This window comes from Euleptes europaea, chromosome 14 (assembly GCF_029931775.1).
Source record: "Euleptes europaea isolate rEulEur1 chromosome 14, rEulEur1.hap1, whole genome shotgun sequence".
In the NCBI taxonomy this organism is placed as follows: Eukaryota; Metazoa; Chordata; class Lepidosauria; order Squamata; family Sphaerodactylidae; genus Euleptes; species Euleptes europaea.
Window position 1 is genome coordinate 38,050,155 of NC_079325.1, and position 20,038 is coordinate 38,070,192.

Sequence of the window (20,038 nt, forward strand, 5' to 3'; positions counted from 1 at the left end):
ATAATTAGTGTGCTAAAATCTCTAATAGCTTATAGCAGGGGTCCCCAACGTGGTGCTTGTGGGTGCCATGGCGCCCACCAACACCTTTTCTGGCACCCGCCAAGTGTTTTTAGGAAGTGGGTGAGGCCAAGGTAGGGCTTTTGCCCAGCAAGGCTTCTGGTTGACTACTGGAGATTTGATTGGCTGTGCAGATTTTAAGTTGTGGCAATCATTTTGTGGCTGGCTTGAGCATCTCTATCGAAAAGGATCGGGTAGCAGGTGATATGAAAGACCTCTACTTGAGATCCTGAAGAGCTACTGCCAGTAGGAATAAACTATTCACTTTTACAAACCAGTGGTCTGACTCGGTATAAGGCAAGCTTCATGTATTCCTGTATATTTTCCATGGTTCACGTGCTTTCTCTGTGTGGGACACTGAGGACTGGATTGCATGTGCAAAGCTTCATCTTGCCTCACAGGAGTGTAGGGTGAGGTGAATTGGGTGGCATTCAGCTCTGATTCTACTTTTCTCCGTTTGCCACTGCAGCCCTGTCATTTTCTCATTCAAATCTGTCTGCATCTATTCTTAATTTGACAAAACATAAGGAGGGCGTGCATCCATCGGGATTGTCCTGTGTCTTTTCAACCCCATGGAGATGAAAGCAGGATCTGCTTTCCAAAGCTTTGGCTTGCTGCCTTGTGGGAAGGGGATAAGGAAGGTGAACGGAACTTCCTTCCGGAATTACCAAGTTCCTTTGCCAAGAGACCTGGCCAGCTTTTCCCGGCTTCCTTCCCCTCCTGGCTTACTCCAGGTCAGCCAGCTGCTTGTTTCAGCAGGTCCAGGCCTCCTTGTGGCCTTAGAAAGCTTGTTTCAGTCTCTGGGATTTGAGCGAAATGGCTATTGACTGTAACTAGCCAGAGTCCAACAGCTGCAACCCAATGAAGTGTGTGCGTTTGTGGGCGGGGGTAGCCAGCTGTCTTGTTGGGATGGACAGCTCATCCTCTTCTTGGAGGCAAAATTAACACATCAGTCAGAGAAGTATGTTTGGCAGGTTTGCGATAAACCAGAGGGTAGAGGCAAAGTCTTAAAGGAATGACCTTTAAAGGCCATGCAACGATATACAGTCAACCTACAGTCTTCAATGGGCTTGTCTTTGTTATGGGGCTGGTGGCGTAGCTAGGAAGTGTGGTTAAAATGAGGCTTGCTGAGTGCGAGCTGTCAGATAAAGCCAGGGCCCCTTGCAAGACTTTAACTGGTTTTACAAGTCACTTAGCTAAATCCACTTTGCAAAACTTCAGCTTGCTAGCAAGAAAGGCAATTTTAGACATAGTACAGTCATAAAAACTGCCTGTCTGGATCTTTTAACAGCGGCTGGCCAGATCCATTGGAAACCTCAGAGGCAGGGCAAGCCCACAGCGTACTTTTCCTACTATTTACCCTTAGCGCCTGTTTTTCATGGTTTTATTACCACTGTACATGGGGGATCCATTTAGATAACGGGACTGATGAGCCACTGATAGACCATCTTCCATTTATGTGTGTCATCATTTTCCGAAGCCATGTTAGGCTAGGGGCAATTGCCACACCTTGTGGCAGTAAATGCCACAATTGCATTATGTGCCATGTGAAAAAGTATTTCTTTATAACCGTTCTGGGCCAGCTGCCAAACAATCAGCTTCATTGGGTGGGCCCCAGATGAGGGAGGAAAAAAAACTCTCGTCTCCCTCTTCAAAATTGGATACAAACCTGTATCATGTTTTCCCCTTACTTGTTTTCTTTTAAGGCCACAATTAATTCCCCAGTCATCATCTCAGACAAGAGAGAATACAGTATAGACAGTCACAGGATAATGTGGTGCAGGACAGAATACAAGGTGTTGCATGTCAGAAGGGGGGCACATGCATCTTCCCTTTTCTAATGTGCATGCAAGCATAAATATGTGCATGCCCATGGCCCCTGTAAGAAAACTGGCAGAGATGACATTTTGCATTGCAAAAAAATGCAAGAGATAAAATACCCCAATGGAAGTTTGCTCCTTCTCAAACAGACAGAGCCAGTAGTTTGTGGAGGGAGAGGGTGGTAGTGGGGACTGCTATGTTGCTGTCGAAAGGTCACATTATCAATCTCTTGCCAGAAACCTCACACAGAGAACAAGCCCTGCAGTGCACCAGGGCCCACAAGAAGAGAGAGAAGATTCACTGGCTGGGAGGTGAGGGAAACATTTCTTGCCTTCATTTCAAATCTCCAAAGAAACAGTGGGGGCTCTTCTGAGTGTGTGTGAGAGATACACACGCACTGGGGTGAACAAGTTTGAGTCATGTTGCACGTTCAGGCACATTTGAGAAAGAAAGCCAAAGCCCAGGTTTTTGAGTGATGTGTGGCTTCCAAAGGAATTGTGCTGGCCCCCAACAATCACAACATTAGCCAGGAAATATCTGCTAAGTTAAGCAGCTCTGGTTCCAAGTACTCCTGAGGACAGGAGCTTTCCCAGAGAGGGATTGTGGCTCAGTGGAACAGGACATGCTTTGCATACAGAAGGCCCCAGGTTGCATCCCTGGTATCTCCTGTTAAAGGACCTCAAGGAGTAGAGTTGGGGAAAGCCAAGACTTCAAAGAGTTGCTGCCAGTCAGAGCAGACAATACTGATCTAAAAGGAGCAGTGGTCAGGTTCAGTGCAAGACAGCTTCTTATAGGAAGATGTCAGGCAGCACATGTATGCTGGAGGCCCCAGATTCAATCTCTAGTTAAAAGATCCCAGGAAACAGAGCTGAGAAAGAACCTCTACCTGCAAACCACTCCACTGCCAGTCAGGGTGGGCTATAATGATCTCCATGGGCCAATGACCAGAAGTCTAGTAGCATCACATGTAAACACCTCTTGTGTTCTTTGATAAAAGTATTCAGATTGAGGGATAATTTTGCTTAGGAGATCCTTCCCAGAACATCAAAACAGGATGCCCAGTGAGGAAGAATCATCTGGTTAAACCTGAAATACTTCCAGACTGACAGGGTTGCTCCCCTACTCCTTATCCAGATCTAGAAATAGTGGGTAGTTTTGGAGGGCAGCCACGTTGGTCTGCAGTAGAACAGCCAGATTTGAGTCCAATAGCACCTTTGCAACTAACAAGGATTTTGGGATATGAGCTTTGACTCTCAAAAGCTCCTACCATGAAACACTTGTTGGTCTCTTAAGTTGCTACTGGACTCGAATCTAGACGGAAATAGTGGGAAGGTCTTCCAGGTGGTTCACGTCTCCTCATTCAGATGTAAAGTGTTACTTTGGATGGACCCTTTTCCCGGAGTCTCAGGACACCACCAGAAACAAACAAGTCACAATTGATTTAATGCATTTTTAAAAACAAACACCGTTGACCATTTTTTGACAGCATGTACATCCCTGCAGAGGGAACGCCACAATAACCTGCCTCCCCACCCCCCGAAATTTGTACTAATTATCACTGACCGGAAATAAAATACAGTCTGTTCATGGCAAAATTCTGCAAGTCTCTCCCTTTCTGCCGCTCTGCTTCCGCCAGCTCAGTTCTGCTCGTAGAAGCTCTGGTGGTCTTCTGAGAGGTCCAGCATTTCTTCGAACTGGGAGACCACGCGGCCAAAGTGGGACCCTTCCCAGAAAACTTTGCCGCATTGGCCGCAGCAGTAGAAGTAAGCCAAGTCCTCCTTGGATAGCACCCCGATGGGGACGGCCTCAATCTTCAGGGATGTACCGTTGGGCAGCAGTGCTGAGTTGGTGTCCAGGCCAGACTCTTCCAACCACTGGCAGTTTGGACTATAAACTGGCTGCCGAGAGCTGAGTTTGGGAGTTTCGGCCTCAAAATTTGCACTGCGGTTTTCTGACAATTCCCCTGAGGAAACAGAAAGTAACAGACAGGCAAGTGCTGCTCTCTGCCATTCGCCACTGCCATCTACCCACAAAGGAGGCTGCCGACTGCACAGAGTATTGGCTCATACAGATTATTTTATATTATTTTATTTATTTAATTTTACTTCATTTATACCCTGCCTTTCTCTCCATCAGGAATCCAAAGCGGTTTATATCATTCTCCTCTCCTCCAACGTGAGTGTAGTGGTTAAGAGCGGAGGTTTGGAGCAGTGAAGTCTAATCTGGAGAACAGGATTTGATTCCCCACTCCTCCATATGAGCGGTGGATGCTAATCTGGTGAACCGAGTTGGTTTCCCCACTCCTACACATGGAGCCAGCTGGGTGACCTTGGGCTAGTCACAGCTCTGTTAGAGCTCTCTCAGCCTCACCTACCTCACAGGGTGTCTGTGGTGAGGAGGGGAAGGTGATTGTAAGCAAGTTTGATTCTTCCTTAAGAGGTAGAGAAAGTTGGCATATAAAAACCAACCCTTCTTCTTCTTCTTCTCCATTTTATCCTCACAACAACTCTGTGAGGTAGGTTAGACTGAGAGTATGTGACTGGCCCACGGTCAGCCATCAAGCTTCCATGGAAAACATACTACAGGCAGCCTCTAAAGAAATGGTTATTCTGGGCTTTATCTATTTGTAATTACTACGCTATGGAGGGCCAAGACAACACATATGAAGTGTACTGAAGCACCTGAAATAAACAACATATACATCATTATTATTACTACTATTAGGAAACAACTTTTTGCTGTGTATTATCACACTCATCTGTCCCTTCCCAAAATGACATGTTTAAATTTAAATTTGAGACAGAGAAATGACCGCTCCCTTAAAGAGCAGTTCCTTCTCCCACACCCCCTTTCCCCGAACTCAGTGCCCCTTCCTAAAGAAAACCCTTTGTTTCTTGGGAGGCAGCGAGGAGATGACCTTTTCGCAGAGACCCCCTTGCCCTGCTAAGATTGTTTGCCTTGCTGGCACTCTGCGGACTGGCCCCCAGTGGCCTTTTCAAATGGGCTGTGGCGAAGGGAGACAGACATCTTGAAAGGCCTTTGAAAAGAATTCCCTCCAAAGTTGGGGGGGGGGAGAGAGAAAGCTTTACAAGCTCGCCATTGAAAAACAGTTACTTTGAAGTGATTTTGCGTTTTTTGATTCTTTGAAGTGACACAGTCCAGAGAGGCCACATGCTTTGTGGCCATCGTGACTTGTCTTTCTCCTTTTTATATCTTTCCCTCCCCACATCCCAAAAAATACTAATTCTTCATTGCTTTTAGCGCTCTATCTGTGCATTCCATTCTACACTTTTTTAAAAAAAAAAATCGTATATCACTGTAGTGTGAAATTTAGGATTGTGCATGCAATTTAGCATCCTTATGTCAGCTTTCATTAAAAAAAAAGATAACTAATGCAAGCTTCTAGCCCTCGTGGCTATGGGGATTAGTTTGCAAAGATATACAGCACCTTGCACCCCCTTTCCCATAAGGATCTGAAGATGAATAAATTCTTATATTGGCATAATTATTTGGGTTGATTTTATTTTTTTATATGAGTAGGTGCTTTTATCTCAAGAGCGGGGGAAGCATCTCAGCAAAAGTATTTGGCTTTATCAGCACAGGAGAAAACTGAATTATCTAATCTGAACAAAGTATGCAAATGAGACCTATTTGCATATAGCTGCATAATTTTCATAATTAATTCTGCTTCTGGTAGAGTTGGCAACCCTGCATTGGGAAATTTTTGGAGATTTGGGGGTGAAGCCTTTGGAAGGTGGGATTTGGGGAGGGACCTAAGCAGGGTATAATGCTACACAGTCCAGGCTTCAAAGCAGCCATTTCCTCCAGGGGAACTGATCTCTGTGGTCTGGAGATCAGCTGTAATTCTGGGAGATCTCCAGGCTGCACCTGGAGGTTGGCAGCCCCAGTTTCTGAGAAGCATCAACGAGTAATGCTGGGCCTTGGAGTTACCAATTTCATTGACCACTGCAAATTCATCTCCCTCTCCCATTTCTAAGACTTCAAGCACTTCCATCAGACGTTCAAGGCCACCTTTGCAGCCACGAAGGATCGGAACTTGTTTCTTCTTGTTCTCCCCACCCCTACCCCAATGAAAGCAGAGGATTGCTAGATGCTGAATTCCTGTTCCAGTATCAGCGACTGTACTTGGAGAGAGTGCTGGTGGGTAGTAAAATCTTTGTTCTAGTTTTAAAAAACACACCCTGGGAGCATTCTTGGGAGTACAAAGGTCCCTGAGAACCTTTTTCTTGGCGAGAGATCACGCCTGATAAGAGAAGTTATGAGCCTGAGAAAACGTCCTGGGCTCAAGGATTGCAGGCAACCCAAGATGCCTGGTTATCTTTTGTGACCAGATAAGGGTGAACAACACAGGACAAGGGTCTCTGCCTGATGTGGGCGGCCCATGTCTCAAAGCAACAGCTACAGTGTCAGGCCCTCCACCACACACATCCTTGCCCCTTTTATTCTAAGTCTCAGTGCGCACTTGGGTGGCATGGCCACTGCTCACATCTGACTGGCCAGACCAGAATTTTGTACCCAGGTCCACTTGCCAGAATTGGAGCACGCAAAGCCAGAACAAATAACAGTCCATCCAGGCCATTCTCATGTGCAAACCAAGCAAGGAAGCTTTGCAAAAGCTCCCTCTCCCTCCTCATAATTTCCCTGCATAAAAGCCCCAGTGTCCTGTCATATGCTAGGCATGACCAAGACATGCAATCTGGGGCACAAATAAGCAATGGCCGAAGCTGCTCTTCAACTCAGGCTCAAGGATTGTCCAGGCACATGGGGAAGCTTTCTCCTCCATCCCAGTGATACCCCCTTTGATTTCATCCAAATGCAAGTACCTAAGAAGAGCCCTGCAGGATCAGGCCGAAGATCCATTAAGTTCAGCCTCCCGCTTCCCATGGTGGCCAGTCAGATGGTTCTAGGAAGCCCACACGGCACTCCTGACAGCCCTCTCCTGATGACTGCCTGCCAGGAACTGGCATGCAGATGTATGCTGCCTATGTGCATGACAGTTACACTCAGTGTTGACGGCTAATAATTCTTGAACCTTAAAAACAGAGGAATTTCCCTGCTGGATCAGACCAAGGTCCATTATCTCCTGGCAGCTTAGCTGGATGAATCCAGGACACCCCGAAGCCCAGCGTCAAGCCAATGGTGTCCCTGCTCACCACTCGCTTCTTTCATGGGGAAAAGGAGAGAGTTGTGCTTCAGGAACCCTTTGGCAACTTTACTGAACACCCCAGCCTGTAGCTGTGCTCAGAGCAAGCCTCCCTGTCCCCCTGCAGGTCCTTCCAATATATGACCTCCTTCTCCACACTGTCCATTTTAATGGTGGCATTTTGTCTACTTATTACAATAATAAAGATGATAATCTTTATCGTTGATATAGCACTTTTGAATGTTCCAAGTGTTGATCCTACACTGTCTTATTTACTTAATTACAACAACCCTGTAAAGTAAGGTGGTATCTTTGTCCCCACACTGCAGATGCAAGGGCTCAGGCTGAATGAGAATGGCTTCTCTAAGGTCACCTAAGGTGTTCACAACATGGACAAGATTTGAACTGGGTACTTCTGCCTCACAGGAGGGCTGTGAATGGATCTCCCTTAGTTTTCTAAACAGCAAGTTGTTTCTAGGGTTGGGGGCTCCCTGATTTGGATTGGAGCCGCAGAGTGAGGGGGGCTAATTCTTCCCCACTATTTTCCTGATCTCAGTTGTTCTCCCTGAAGCTCCTGTTTGCCCCACGGGGGAAAGATACAAGCACCATACAGCTACTGATATATTTTCCTCTATGGGGCAAATGGCAGCTTTTGGGGAGGGTGGCATAGAGGTCAGACAAATGGTGTACAGAGGCGAAAGGATTAATCCCACCCTGCCTCTCATGGCTATTTCTAAAAAAGCCTCCTGATATTTTATCTGGTTTGATCGTAGCTCTATTAGCCACTACACTAAAGAAAATGAGAAGAGCTGTGCTGAATCAGACCAGCGTCCTTCTTGACCATCATCCTGTTTCACCAAGTGGTCAACCAGTTGCCCTGAAGGGCCAACAAACCAGGCATAGAGGTGAAGGCTTTCTCCTTATGTTGCATCCTAGCACTTGCATGCAGACTTCACCAGTTCTCAAGTGGACACAAACGACTAATATATGTAATATATGTAAATTCATGTCATTGGACTTCCTGGCAAAGCTGGGTTAATTCTGTGGTTAAGCCCAGAAAAGGAGTCTGAAGTGGGAATGAGGTTAGAGGATGAAAGAATGATTCAACAATCCCCTCCCCTATTTTCCAGTCTGGTTTTCTCTCCCCCTCTCTCCATAGCCTCAGGACCACCAAGGTGGGAATTCCAGCCACAGGTAGATCCGTTGAGGCTTGTCAGTGATTTCTGGCCAAAAAAACAGACAGCGCATTGGGTCCCAAAAGGAAAGAAGGGGCGGGAAGAGTTCCCGAACCCTGGGAACCCTGCAGAAAGCCTTAGGTAAAAAATTCAAATGAGTAATTATATGACGATTAATTGTCCTTTAGTAACATGCAAGCTGAGCTGTATTTTTTTTTTAAAAAGGCAAGGGAAAGAATGGGCACGGGAAAATACAGGATCAGGATGGATTCCAGCAAGAGCAATTGCTTTACCTGAGCCAGTGTGGCAGAATGGATTGTTCTAGATTTGGATTCAAATCCTGACATAGCTGTAAACCTCGCTGGGTGGCCTTAGGCTAGTGACTCTCTCTTAGCTTAGTTTACAGAGTTGCTGTGAGAATCAAAACTGGAAGAAGCATGTGATAACAATGAATACATATCCTTCATTAAACATTCGCTTTGGGGAATGCAGACAAGGATTTACATTAAGTGGATATAAGTTGAGCACTTTATCGTACATCCTGTCCCACAGAGAGTCGCCATAAAAATGGCACATGAGCTGACCTCAGGGTAGTTTGGTTATCAGTGGAGGTTCCCAGACAGTCACTGACTGAGTGGCAACCTGTCAGGGAACACCATGTAACCATTCGGTAAGGCCTTTATTATTGTGCTGATCTTATCATTCCACTGCTTCCCAGTATAACTGAAGCATATCAAAACAATTATTTTACCATCTCTTCTACCAGACGTTTGATTTGTGGCAAAATTTCCCTTCCTACTTGATATGTAGGGATGAATGCATGTAGGGTGGGGTGTGCTCAGTATGTTCAATTATAGGTGGGGGACGGGACCAGCGTGCCTGATCCCAACCCCCCTGTACATGGGTTGATTTTGCACTCACAATGTCAGGCGTACAAACTGAATGCCAATGTATTGTGCTCATGTGTTTTATTTTGCGCCGTCAAGTCACAGCTGACAGGTTTTCAAGGCAAGAGATGTTCAAATGGGGTTTGCCATTGCGTGTCTCTGTGTCACAATCCTGGTATTCCTTGGAGGCCTCCCATCCAAATAATCGCCAGGGATGACCCAGTTCAGCTTCTGAGATCTGATGAGATCAGATAGCCTGGGGCTATACAGGTCAACTCCTTACCACTTGGCAAATGGTTGTCAGTATTTGCCTTCAGTCCCTCCCCCACCCCATTCTTTGCCTCTTCTGTTATTCCAGGGAGACACAGACAAGAGAGACTGGATGTTTCTGGAGGGGGACAGAAGCAGAAAGAAACATAGAAAGCAAAGCTTCTCTGTTCCCCAGTCCCTTTCTGAGAGAAACTCGTCAAACTGGCTTGGTTGGGTATGGTGACAAGCGGAGGAAAAACAGCTTCTCTCTTCCTCCTGACATCGATTCACCAATTTTGAAAGAGCATGGGAAAACCTTCTCCCCATACAGTGGTCAGTTTGTTAAAAGCCACAGTTTGGAACATGTGGCCACAAGTGAATTCATTGCGGGGAGGGAGCCAGAATCAGTGCAAAACTAGCCAGAAACTACATACGGATAGCCACATACTCTGAAAATTATTTAATGGTATTATGAACAAAAATAAATATAATCGTATCATATTTAGAAAGAAGGGCTTGGAGCTCATCGATCATCTTGGCGCCTTTGCATTCAGCAGAGCACTGGAAGGAAGAAAGAAGGCTGACCTTACAGAGTAGCTATGTAGAAACATGTACCTGCCTGCATACTTCGTAAAAAGACTAGATAAATTTACTTTTTAAAAACAAATTAAGGGGTGGGACAAGGATGCACACCCTGAAATGTATTTAAAATCTTGTTTCTTTTACAAAAAAAATAAAATGTATTAAGGATAGTCAATACATTTAAGTTTTTTTAAATGTGCTTTTTAAAAGTATAATAAATTGACATTTTGGCACCGATGGGTTGCTTCTGTGCATACCCCACCCATTTTGAATTGTGTTGAGATGCAGCTCTATTTGTTTTGTTAATTCACAAATGAAAGCAGAACATTTATGAAGAAGCCTAGATGGGGTTGCCAGATCCCTCTTCACAATGAGCAGGTTTTGGGGGTGGAGCCTGAGGAGGGCGGGGTTTGGGGAGGGGAGGGACTTCAATGCTATAGAGTCCAATTGCCAAAGAGGCCATTTTCCCCAGGTGAACTGATCTCTATCGGCTGGAGATCAGGTGTAATAGCGGGAGATCTCCAGCTATTACCTGGAGGTTGGCAACCCTAAGCCTCAAACTCCTTGTTATGGTAACACTCTTGAGGGAAACTAGGGCCCTCAAAGCCGCTTTCCTAATCCCATGGCTCTGGCTCTGGATTTGCTAAAATGATTCCCTGCCCCGTCAAGAGGATTCATGGTCTTCAAAAAGATCCCAAACTAAAAATAAATAAAAATTGCCCTGCTTCCATGAAATTTGACATTTTTTCCTTCCAGATAAATGAATCCAAAGTTACTACCTGGCACACGCTTAACTGAATATGCTCTAGAACCCCCTATGCTTCCGCAAAGTCGCCCACCCACAGTTTCACTGATTCAGTTCTGTCAGGACCGTGTGGGAAGAATACAGCATTCCATCACAACTCTTGGTGGCCCAATACAAACGGGGGTGAATGCTTTCTTCTGCCTGATCAACAGGAGGAGATTCTTACTTGCCGGAAGCCACTAAGCAAATGGATGGGGACAAGTCCCTCTGCATCACTTCATCTGCTGCTGTTCTCAGGAAGGCAGAAAACACTTGGGAGAGCGAGCAGTACAGCCTTACTCCCCCCTTGCCACAGTAATAATACTTGTCTACCTTATACAGCTGTTGTAAGGATTGCAATGAAATGTACGTGAAATGTTTTGAACACTGAAAGCACTGTGCAAATTACTACTACTACTTCTACTATCACCACCACTAAAAAACTGCTCTGAATTCTCAGTCTCTTAACTTTAACACACTCAGCCTCAAGCAAATCCCCAAGGCCTTTGCCTGAAACCTTAGATTACCTGCAGTATTTTCTGCTTCTGTCCAAAAGCCTCTCCGCTTCATCAGCTGCATCATTTTCTCCTTTGAGATCTTCAGGTACTGATTGCAGTTGCAAGCCTGCCCAGAGAAAAGACAACCAATTTGCAAAGACGTTCTGTGTGCAATGCCTGCCACCCCCCCCCCCACACACACACACACCAAGGGCTTCAGTCTTGAGATTATGCAGTGGGACAAAAAGGGCTTTAGATTCTTAGAGGACTCGATCCTGCATAGACCCCCACAGATGCATCAGCTATGCACTCTCTGTGTCAATTTTGGCTTTTGGCTTCTATTGGGACTACTCTTCAAAAGTGGAAGGTTTAATGACCCACTAGGAACTCTATATATTTCAAGCATGAAGGCTACAATTCTGTGGGAACTTCTGTATTTTAAAGGAACGGTGGAATGTTTAGGAAGCTGGTTTCTACACACAATACCGTGTCCTAGGCTCCTTCTGCACTGGGATGGAATCACAGCATACGTGCAACCTTACCAATATGACTGCACACACTGCACATGCTTTAGTCCCAAGGCCCATCACCTCTGATCACTAGGGTTACCAGGTCCCCCTTTGCCACTGGCTGGAGCCTGAGGAGGGCGGGGTTTGGGGAGGGGAGGGACTTCAATGCCATAGAGTCCAATTGCCAAAGCGGCCATTTTCTCCAGGTGAACTGATCTCTATCGGCTGGAGATCAGTTGTAATAGCGGGAGATCTCCAGCTAGTACCTCGAGGTTGGCAACCCTACTGACCACTCAAATACACTTTCCTCTTGAAGAACAGAAGGAGAAAGGTGAAGGAACATGAGGTATTAAAAACTTCACCTCAAGAGCCAGAGAAGGCTAGCTGGGAAATGGTGAACAGGTGCCTTCATGTAACTCTGATACAGCTCTTGGACATTTCAGCCATTTAATTTTGATTACACAAGATGCTTTAGTAGTTTGAATTACAGCAAACCAAAAAGCTACACCAGTATGGCCCCTCCCATTCCAGCCCAAACAAAAATGGAAGCTAGGATACCCAGCCAGAAGAACCCGGCACGCTCCCCAAAAGTCTCAGCTGTACTCTGGATAATTACAAGGAATGGTGTCAAAAACGTCAGATTTCCCAAGCATAAAGAAGGAAGGCCGAGTTAAATTATAACTCAAGAAGGTTATAGAATCATCTTCTCAAGGCTTTAGCTGTCTTGAGTAAACAGGGATGGGGCTCACCTCGACTCTTCTCTTTTCCATAGCAAGGCACTTCTGATTGTTAATGGCTCTTTCAAAGAGGGATTGCTGCTGCTTGTGCTTGGTTTGCAAATAGGGATGCAAGGTCCCTCTTTGCCATCAGCGGGAGGTTTTTGGGGCAGAGCCTGAGGAGGGTGGGGTTTGGGGAGGGACTTCAATGCCATAGAGTCCAATGGCCAACACGGCCATTTTCTCCAGGTAAATTGATCTCTATTGGCTGGAGATCAGTTGTAATAGCAGGAGATTACCAGCTATTACCTGGAGGTTGGCAACCCTATTTGCAAATCAAGTGGGAGACTATGGTTTTTAGGGGACTGGATCACAGGTAGAAGGCCTCAGACTGGAAGCATACCAGAAACGTGTTCATTTTAGTCACATATTCTGCTTGGTTTGCAAATTCTAATGTGGTCATCTCTGAATCAACTAATGAGTTAGGGTTTTGCAAGGCCTCCTTAGATACAGAACAGCAGTTCAGATCAAGTAAGGTTCCAGCATACAATTGGAAGGTAAATGGTTTGGGTCAGGATGAGGGATCCTCTGTCATGACCCCCTCCAACCAACCCAGCAACTCAGATTCAGAGTCCATCAGTTGAGGACCAGCAGGACCAGGAAGGGCTTGACATGGCAGGAAGCCAGTGGACGATGTGCCAGAAAACACCCTGTCAGAACCTGCAAATGAGGCCTCGCTGCTGGCCTCTGAGCCACCATGCCTCCACTGTGCAGGTCTCACACTCAGGCCTGTAACCCCCCAGGACTTGTCTCCTCTCTGCAGGAACGGATGCAACAGAAGGCCAAGGTGGTCCAAAGGAGGCGAACTGCCCGACTGGCTGTGTGCAACCCCATCCCAGAGCCAGGTAGTAAGACTGATACTTCTTGGTAGGATGGCCAATTCCACCTTGGGAAATTCCTGGGCATTTGGGGGTGGGGCCTGGGGAGGGGAGGGTTTGGGGAAGATTGAATGCTCAGCGGGCATGTGATGCAAAAGAGACCGCTCTCCGAAGCAGACATATTCTCCAGGGGAACCAGCCTCTGGTATCTGGAGATCAGTTGTAATTCCTGGAGATCTCCAGGTCTCACCTGGGGGTTGGCAGTCCTACTTCTTTGCAGGATCCTGGGCAAAGCGCAGCATAGCTACAGGAGCTCAACACCTGCCAGCAGTGCAGCTGAGCCTGACTACCTCCCAGCCTATTTAGAGTGAGGTTCAGGAAGGCCGCCTTGCTGGATCAACCAGTCCATTAGATTCAAGCCTATGTTCCAGCTCCTTGCGTCCAGCCCCCTGCCTCCAGCTCCTGTTAACACTCCCAAGCCTTGCTGTCTAGATCTGAGGGCACTGCTCCAGAGGAGACCTGACAGGGAAACCCATGTATGCTGAAGCTAAAGAGTTTTGAATCTATGATGGATGAAAGGCAAGATATGAGCCCTGCTCCTGGAGGGGAAGTCCTTTTTCCCTCTTGTAGCTGCCATTCTGAGACCTCGTTCTGCAGGAAAGGTGACTATGAACCGCTTGGGAAGCTCAACCCTTTACTTTCTTAGCTCTGTGTGTGTTGGGAATTGTTTGCTTGTGTGTGTTTTTACCCTATTTGATTACTTTTAATAAAACCTTTAAAATTCATAAAAGCCACCAGGTGACAACATTAGCAACCTTTTAATAAGACATCCCCAGAAGGTTAATAAGGAGCCCCGTGGTGCCGAGTGGTAAGCTGCAGTACTGCAGTCAAAACTCTGCTCACAACCTGAGTTCGATCCCAACAGAAGTCAGTTTCAGGTAGCTGGCTCAAGGTTGACTCAGCCTTCCATCCTTCTGAGCTTCTATGGAGATGGCTGGCAGGTGTGACTGAAGGGAAAGAGCCAGGAAAAGAAGAGGAAATAGCTAACACATTTATACAGTGAATTTGTGGCAGAGGTGAATTTTAAACTTGGAATCTCCTTAGCTCACAGGTCAGATTCTGAGTCACCATGCTACACCAGCTGTGCCCTTGTCTACCAGGCTATCCTTGAGATATGGTTGCCAACCTACAGGTGGGGCCTGGAGACCTCCCAGAATTACAACTGATTGGCAGACTACAGAGATCACTTCCCCTGAGGAAAATGGTTCCTTTGAAGGGTGAACTCTATGGCATTAGACCCCATTGAGGTTCCTCCCCAAACCCTGCCCTTTCCAGGATCCACTCCCAAATCTCCAGGAATTTCCCAGTCTAGAGTTGGCAACCCTACCCTGAGAACAGTCACCATACTGTCAGCCATGGTAAAGATGTAATAGGGTCGTGGGCTGCTGGTTTAAAAAACACCTCTTGCTTACAGCCTCTGATGCTGTAAGCAGTCTGCAGGGCCGCTCAGGGACCTGAGCACCCCATTCCTAAAGGGCCCCCCGAATGACCATAGGAACCAGCTTGACCCCTAAGCCGGCGTCCATGCCACTTGTGCAGTGCAAACTGGCACGGGTGCTGGTGCAGTGCAACTTACACCGGCCCCCTTGGACCGTGGTGGCAGCGTGGCTCTTGGACACCGGCAGCCTCCCAATGGCATTTCTCCAGCGTATCTCCCCGCGCCAGTGTCCTGGGGGCGTGCCCAGGGGCGGAGCTGCCTTTAGGCAACTTCCTAACCCCTTTCGCCCTTAAAATGAGTCACTTTGCAGGTGTCAAGATATGCCTGCAAAATTCATGGCACAGCCTCGTGGAACTCTATGGGGAGTTCCATGGAGATTTTTAGAAAATATATATATATATATATATATATTACCCCCCCTTTCTTTTTGCGCTGGCAGCAAGCCGCTCTGTAGGCAGCACAGCTCTGCCGCCTCCGGCCACCGCACAACCACCCCCTCACTCTGGGTTGCACGGCTACTCTTGCTTCTGACAGTTAGCTTTTCTGTTGAGTCAGGCCAAAGTGTACACAGGCCACATGACCTGAAGCACCCTTTGCAAATTTGCTAACGGGTTTAGATGTATTTAAAATAATAATAATAGCAGCAGCGGTTCCCTGGGAGAGGAAAGCATGAGAATCAGTCCGATGGGAAGAGACTGGGTTTGTCTCTTTGGTGAACCCGTCATGCTTGGATTACTGGAGAAAACCCGCACCCAGGAGAGGTGGTGCAGGATCGACAGGAGCCAAAATCCCTGGGAATGTTTTGTAGTGCATGTAATGAGGATGACACAGCCCTTGCAGTTCCTATGAGAAAATCTTTCAAAGGGGTTGGGCCCAGCTGAAAGCAGGCGGAAACCAGAGGCCTTGCCAACGTGGCCTGTGCCACAGCCAATGGGCCAGGGAACAAGGCGGTGGGGTGGGGGGGAGGGCTCCCTGCATTTCAAAGGCAGTGTGTCAGGTGTGGCTGTAACAGGCCCAGGACGCCTGTCAATCAGAGCTGTCAGATCAGCTCTGCTGGGAAAAGCATGCAGCTTTTGAGGGGTGGGCAGGTGAACCAAGGGTTTCCCGCAGCATTGGAGGGACACCTGCTCAAGCTTGTAGATGAAAACAGAGGGTAGAAGCTGGGGGGGGGGAGTTGGGGGGCAGGGACTGGGAGTAGACATCAGCTAGAACACAGTACAGAAAACACACACAAGATCTGAGGGAGAGAAATCCCAGAATCGTGAGTCTTTGCAAAATGGATGCACACACAATGTTTTTTGGTTGCTGTTAAGTAGGACGGCTATTGTAGATGCTTGGAACATTCCCCCCCACCCCAGACATTACAAGATACACTTATGAAAAAATATCTTGCAATCTCTATTTGATTGACTTGCTGTCTGCCCGGGCTGTGAGAACTTTCTGCTTTGTTAAACAAGTCTTTTTGAAAACGCTTGCTAAACCAAAGCTGCTGCATCAAAGAAACTTTTGCAAGATCTGTGCTGGAGGTGCCTACGTACACTACAACTACAAAAGAGGAACAAAGGATTACAACTATTGTTTACCCATGATTACCCATGAACAGTGTAACCTGAATTGTGTGCTGCATAAGGCATGCCCAATTGAGCACATATGCATAATTACTTTGGCTTTGCACAATTGATTCTGGTTTTGCTTGTCATGGGGATGGGTTATGAGATCAGGAAATACTGAAGCCCTGCCCTCTGACCACTGGGAATCTTATGAAGCCACTCCTGATATTTCCTCAGGCACGCTCACACAATTTTCAACATACCTTTGCAACCATGAGAACTAGCAACTTGATTATTATTCTCAGGAAGCAGAACGGTATGTTCAGAGGGTTCCCCCCCCCCCACCTAAACCCACTGCTTATGAGCTTTCAGAGACAACTGCCTGGATGCTGTTTAAGACAGCTGCTTGGACTAAAGAGACTGTGGTTCTGATCCACAGGGCAAGGATTGAGTTGTAACCCAGAGATCCATCCCTGTTTACCAGGGAAAATCTCTGTTGCTGTCCAGTCCCAACTTTAGTAAATCACTGTCTATTTTGCCCCAGTACTATGTCTTTTGGGGAAACCTTTAGCACATTACGTTAATGTGAGTTGCTGAAATTGTCATTCTTCAGCACTCAACTCTCTCTTCAGGGTCTGTAGAAGTCCAATCTCTGGGTGGGGGAAGGGAGTGGATGCCTCTTATCCCTAATGAACATACACGTAAAACGTTCACACATGAGCATTAAGGCACCAAGCAGTGATCAACCTGCCATTTCCACATACTGTCATAGTTCATTTTGAGCTGTTGACAACAGATTATAAAACAGTTACATGTTTTTGGCATTCGATCTATAGAATAAACAACCTGCTGGCATTCAAAACAGTGCAGGTCGGGCAATGACAGTCGAGGAATGCAGCAGGCAATGGACAGAGCAGAGCCTTTGTCCATTTGCACTTGAGGGGTTCTTGGGTCCAGCAGTCCTTGATATGAGAACTGGGGTGTTGCACAATGTTCCTGTTTTCAGCTGTGAAACATTGGGGCATCCCGAGCAGTTCCTACTCCTTGCTCCAGGGTACCAGAAAAGGGTGCCGTGGGAACACACACCCGCCGTGACTCCTGAGCTCCGTCGCAGGTTGCTTCAGGAGGATGGCAGGCAAGTTCTGTTTCTCAGGAGGCAATGCAAAGCCCGTCTGGGATTTGGCAATGACTAAGGGTGAGCTGGCGAGGTTTGCCCCAGCGTGGGAACCGCAGGCAGCTCCTTCCTCCTCTGGGTTATGCCTACCTGAACTGCTTACTATCAACCTGGCTTACTGCCTTTGCCCACACGTCCTGCTCAGGAATCCTGTCTCTATCTTTCAGAATAATGGTCTCCATTTCATTCTTTGTTTTGGAATCCCCCTTGCTCCCCCTTCCACTTTTCTCTGGGGTATCAGAGACTGACACACAAAGGCAGGAATGCTGGGTAATGTCAGAACTGCTTTGTTGAATCGAAACAATGGGCCATCAAGCCCAATATCATGTTTCCAACAACAGCAAGCCAGAGGCATTGTGGTGTTAAAAGGTATACTGCTTCTGGATATGGAGGTTCCATTTAGTTATCATAAGAACATAAAATTGTTCAGCTGATCGGACCAAAGGTTCAATGAGTCCAGTATCCTATTACTAACAGTAGCCAAACACTTCCAGGTACACTATGTAAACAGAGCATCAAGGCAAGAGCCCTCACCTGTGGTTGCCCTCCAGCTATTGTTAATCAGAACTACACTGCCATGTATCCAGCCATGCAGTTCCAAAGACTTAATGGCACTCAAGTCTTTGGAAGAGGGGTCACCCATATCCACTGATTACCCCCTCTAACTACAGACCCCAAATGGTGGTTTTGAGGGTCTAATGGACCCCCAGGAACTAATGGGGGGCTTGGTGGACTGCAGTGAGAGGGGGAAGCGGCAAAGTCCTGCTCCATGAAGATGGTCGGCTATACCCCTCTGCCTCTGGACATGGAGGTTCCACAGAGCTCTCAGGGCTACCAATAGACACATCCTCAACGGATCTGTCTAGTACTCTTTTTACAGAGACATGGAGATGTATCCCCAAACATATCTTGTTTGACAGAGGAATTTTGCTTGTGCCTTGGGGTGGACTGGTCATACCGTACGGGGACAGGAACAATTCTTCCTCTGATCAGACAGTATCTCTGAGTGGCAGCGATGATGGGATATGGGGCTGCCTTCCCCAGCAGTATGTGGGCTAGTCTGATGGAGAAGGTGACCTGAAGCTATGGGGGGGCGTGCTACACTTATATAAAGCTATATTAATTTTACTGGGCAAATCATTCCACTTTCTTGGATGCCAAATCTGAGTTAGCCTGGGAAAGGATTTTTTTACAGAAGCATGATGGTACCATGTGTTATAGGTGGTGTTATCACAACAAAATGTGGTTTATAACCATGGCTTGGAGTAGATGCCACTTATTTGTGATACCTGAACAGAGGCGGTCTAACAAACAGTGGGTTTGGTTGGCACCAAGCTGGGATTTCAAACTAGGGTGTGTAGCTGGTTGGTTAACCACAGGTTGTAGAAACTGTGGTTTGTTGGGACATTGGAATTCAAAAGCACAGTTTGTTGAGTGTATCATCCCTTGAAGCCACCTAGCTGCCAAGACAGAGGTACTGGGAGGATGACCTCCCCGCTGGAAGGTGGAGCCAGACACAGACCAGAGTTTAGGCATAAAATGGAATTTGTTCCTTATGTTTGTTAGATGAACCACAATAAGCACATAACACAATTAAGCAAATCAGTGTACCATGATGCTGCTTTATTCTATTATGATTATTATATAATGTGATATTTTCTCAGCAAACACCTTCCATTTTTTCCTTCTGGCCCTCTACCCAGTTACCGGTACACGAAATCCCTAAAACATACCTTCCATATAACGCTTTGCACTCTGTATCCATCTCTAACAGAAAGACAATATTCACTGATGTATTTATTAAACCACACAAAAGGAGGGTGGCCAGTACCAACAAGACTTGAAAACATAAGGGATAGTCCAAACACTGGCTGTATCCTTCCCTTCCTGCCCCACACTGCTACTGCAGATTTCCCTTCTCTGTCTGTACACTTGTGGGAGGGCAGGGTACATGTAGCAAATGGAGGATGGAATCAGACCCTGCACTCCTCATATTTCCCCATCCATTATTGTCTACACTTTCAGGGGTTTGAATAGACTGATTCCTTCTTTTTTTCCTCTTTACCTGACATCCAGCAGTTCTCGATATTCCATGCCTCCTGGAGCGTATTCAGTCCTCATCAGTCTGTTCTTTTTTGTTTGCTTGTTAATTTATACAGTCATGTTTTCCTGTATACCTGGGGCATCTCCCAAGTATACCCCCTTATCTTGCCCAAGGGTGACCCTGTTCAAAAGCTTTCATAGTTCATAGGGGGGAGCTAAGTTTACTGTTAGATCGAGTGATGATCAAAATGGCAGAACAACATTTTTTAAAAAACCAAACTTTTCTCAGTGTTCACAATAACAACACTGTCACAAGCGAGCAAGGGCAGGAAGAGAAAAACAGAAAAGAAATCAAAACCAGCCAACCGCACATATCATGCCAGATCTTCAGCCACCTAGCATGCTAACCTGATCTGAGCCTTCAGGGACAGAGCAAATTTGATGTAAGCGTATT

The 20,038-nt window shown here is 46.6% G+C and overlaps 1 protein-coding gene across 1 annotated transcript in view; it reads right to left on the reverse strand.

Moving 5' to 3' along the window:
• Nucleotides 1-3,515: 3,515 nt before the first annotated feature.
• Nucleotides 3,516-20,038, reverse strand: part of EXD3 (exonuclease 3'-5' domain containing 3) — a 156,435-nt gene continuing 139,912 nt past the window's right edge. The window contains exons 19-20 of the mRNA XM_056860123.1: nt 11,247-11,343; nt 3,516-3,841 (exon numbers count right to left, since the gene is read on the reverse strand). Coding sequence (XP_056716101.1) covers nt 3,516-3,841; nt 11,247-11,343 — 423 coding nt within the window. The remainder of the gene's footprint in view (nt 3,842-11,246; nt 11,344-20,038) is intronic.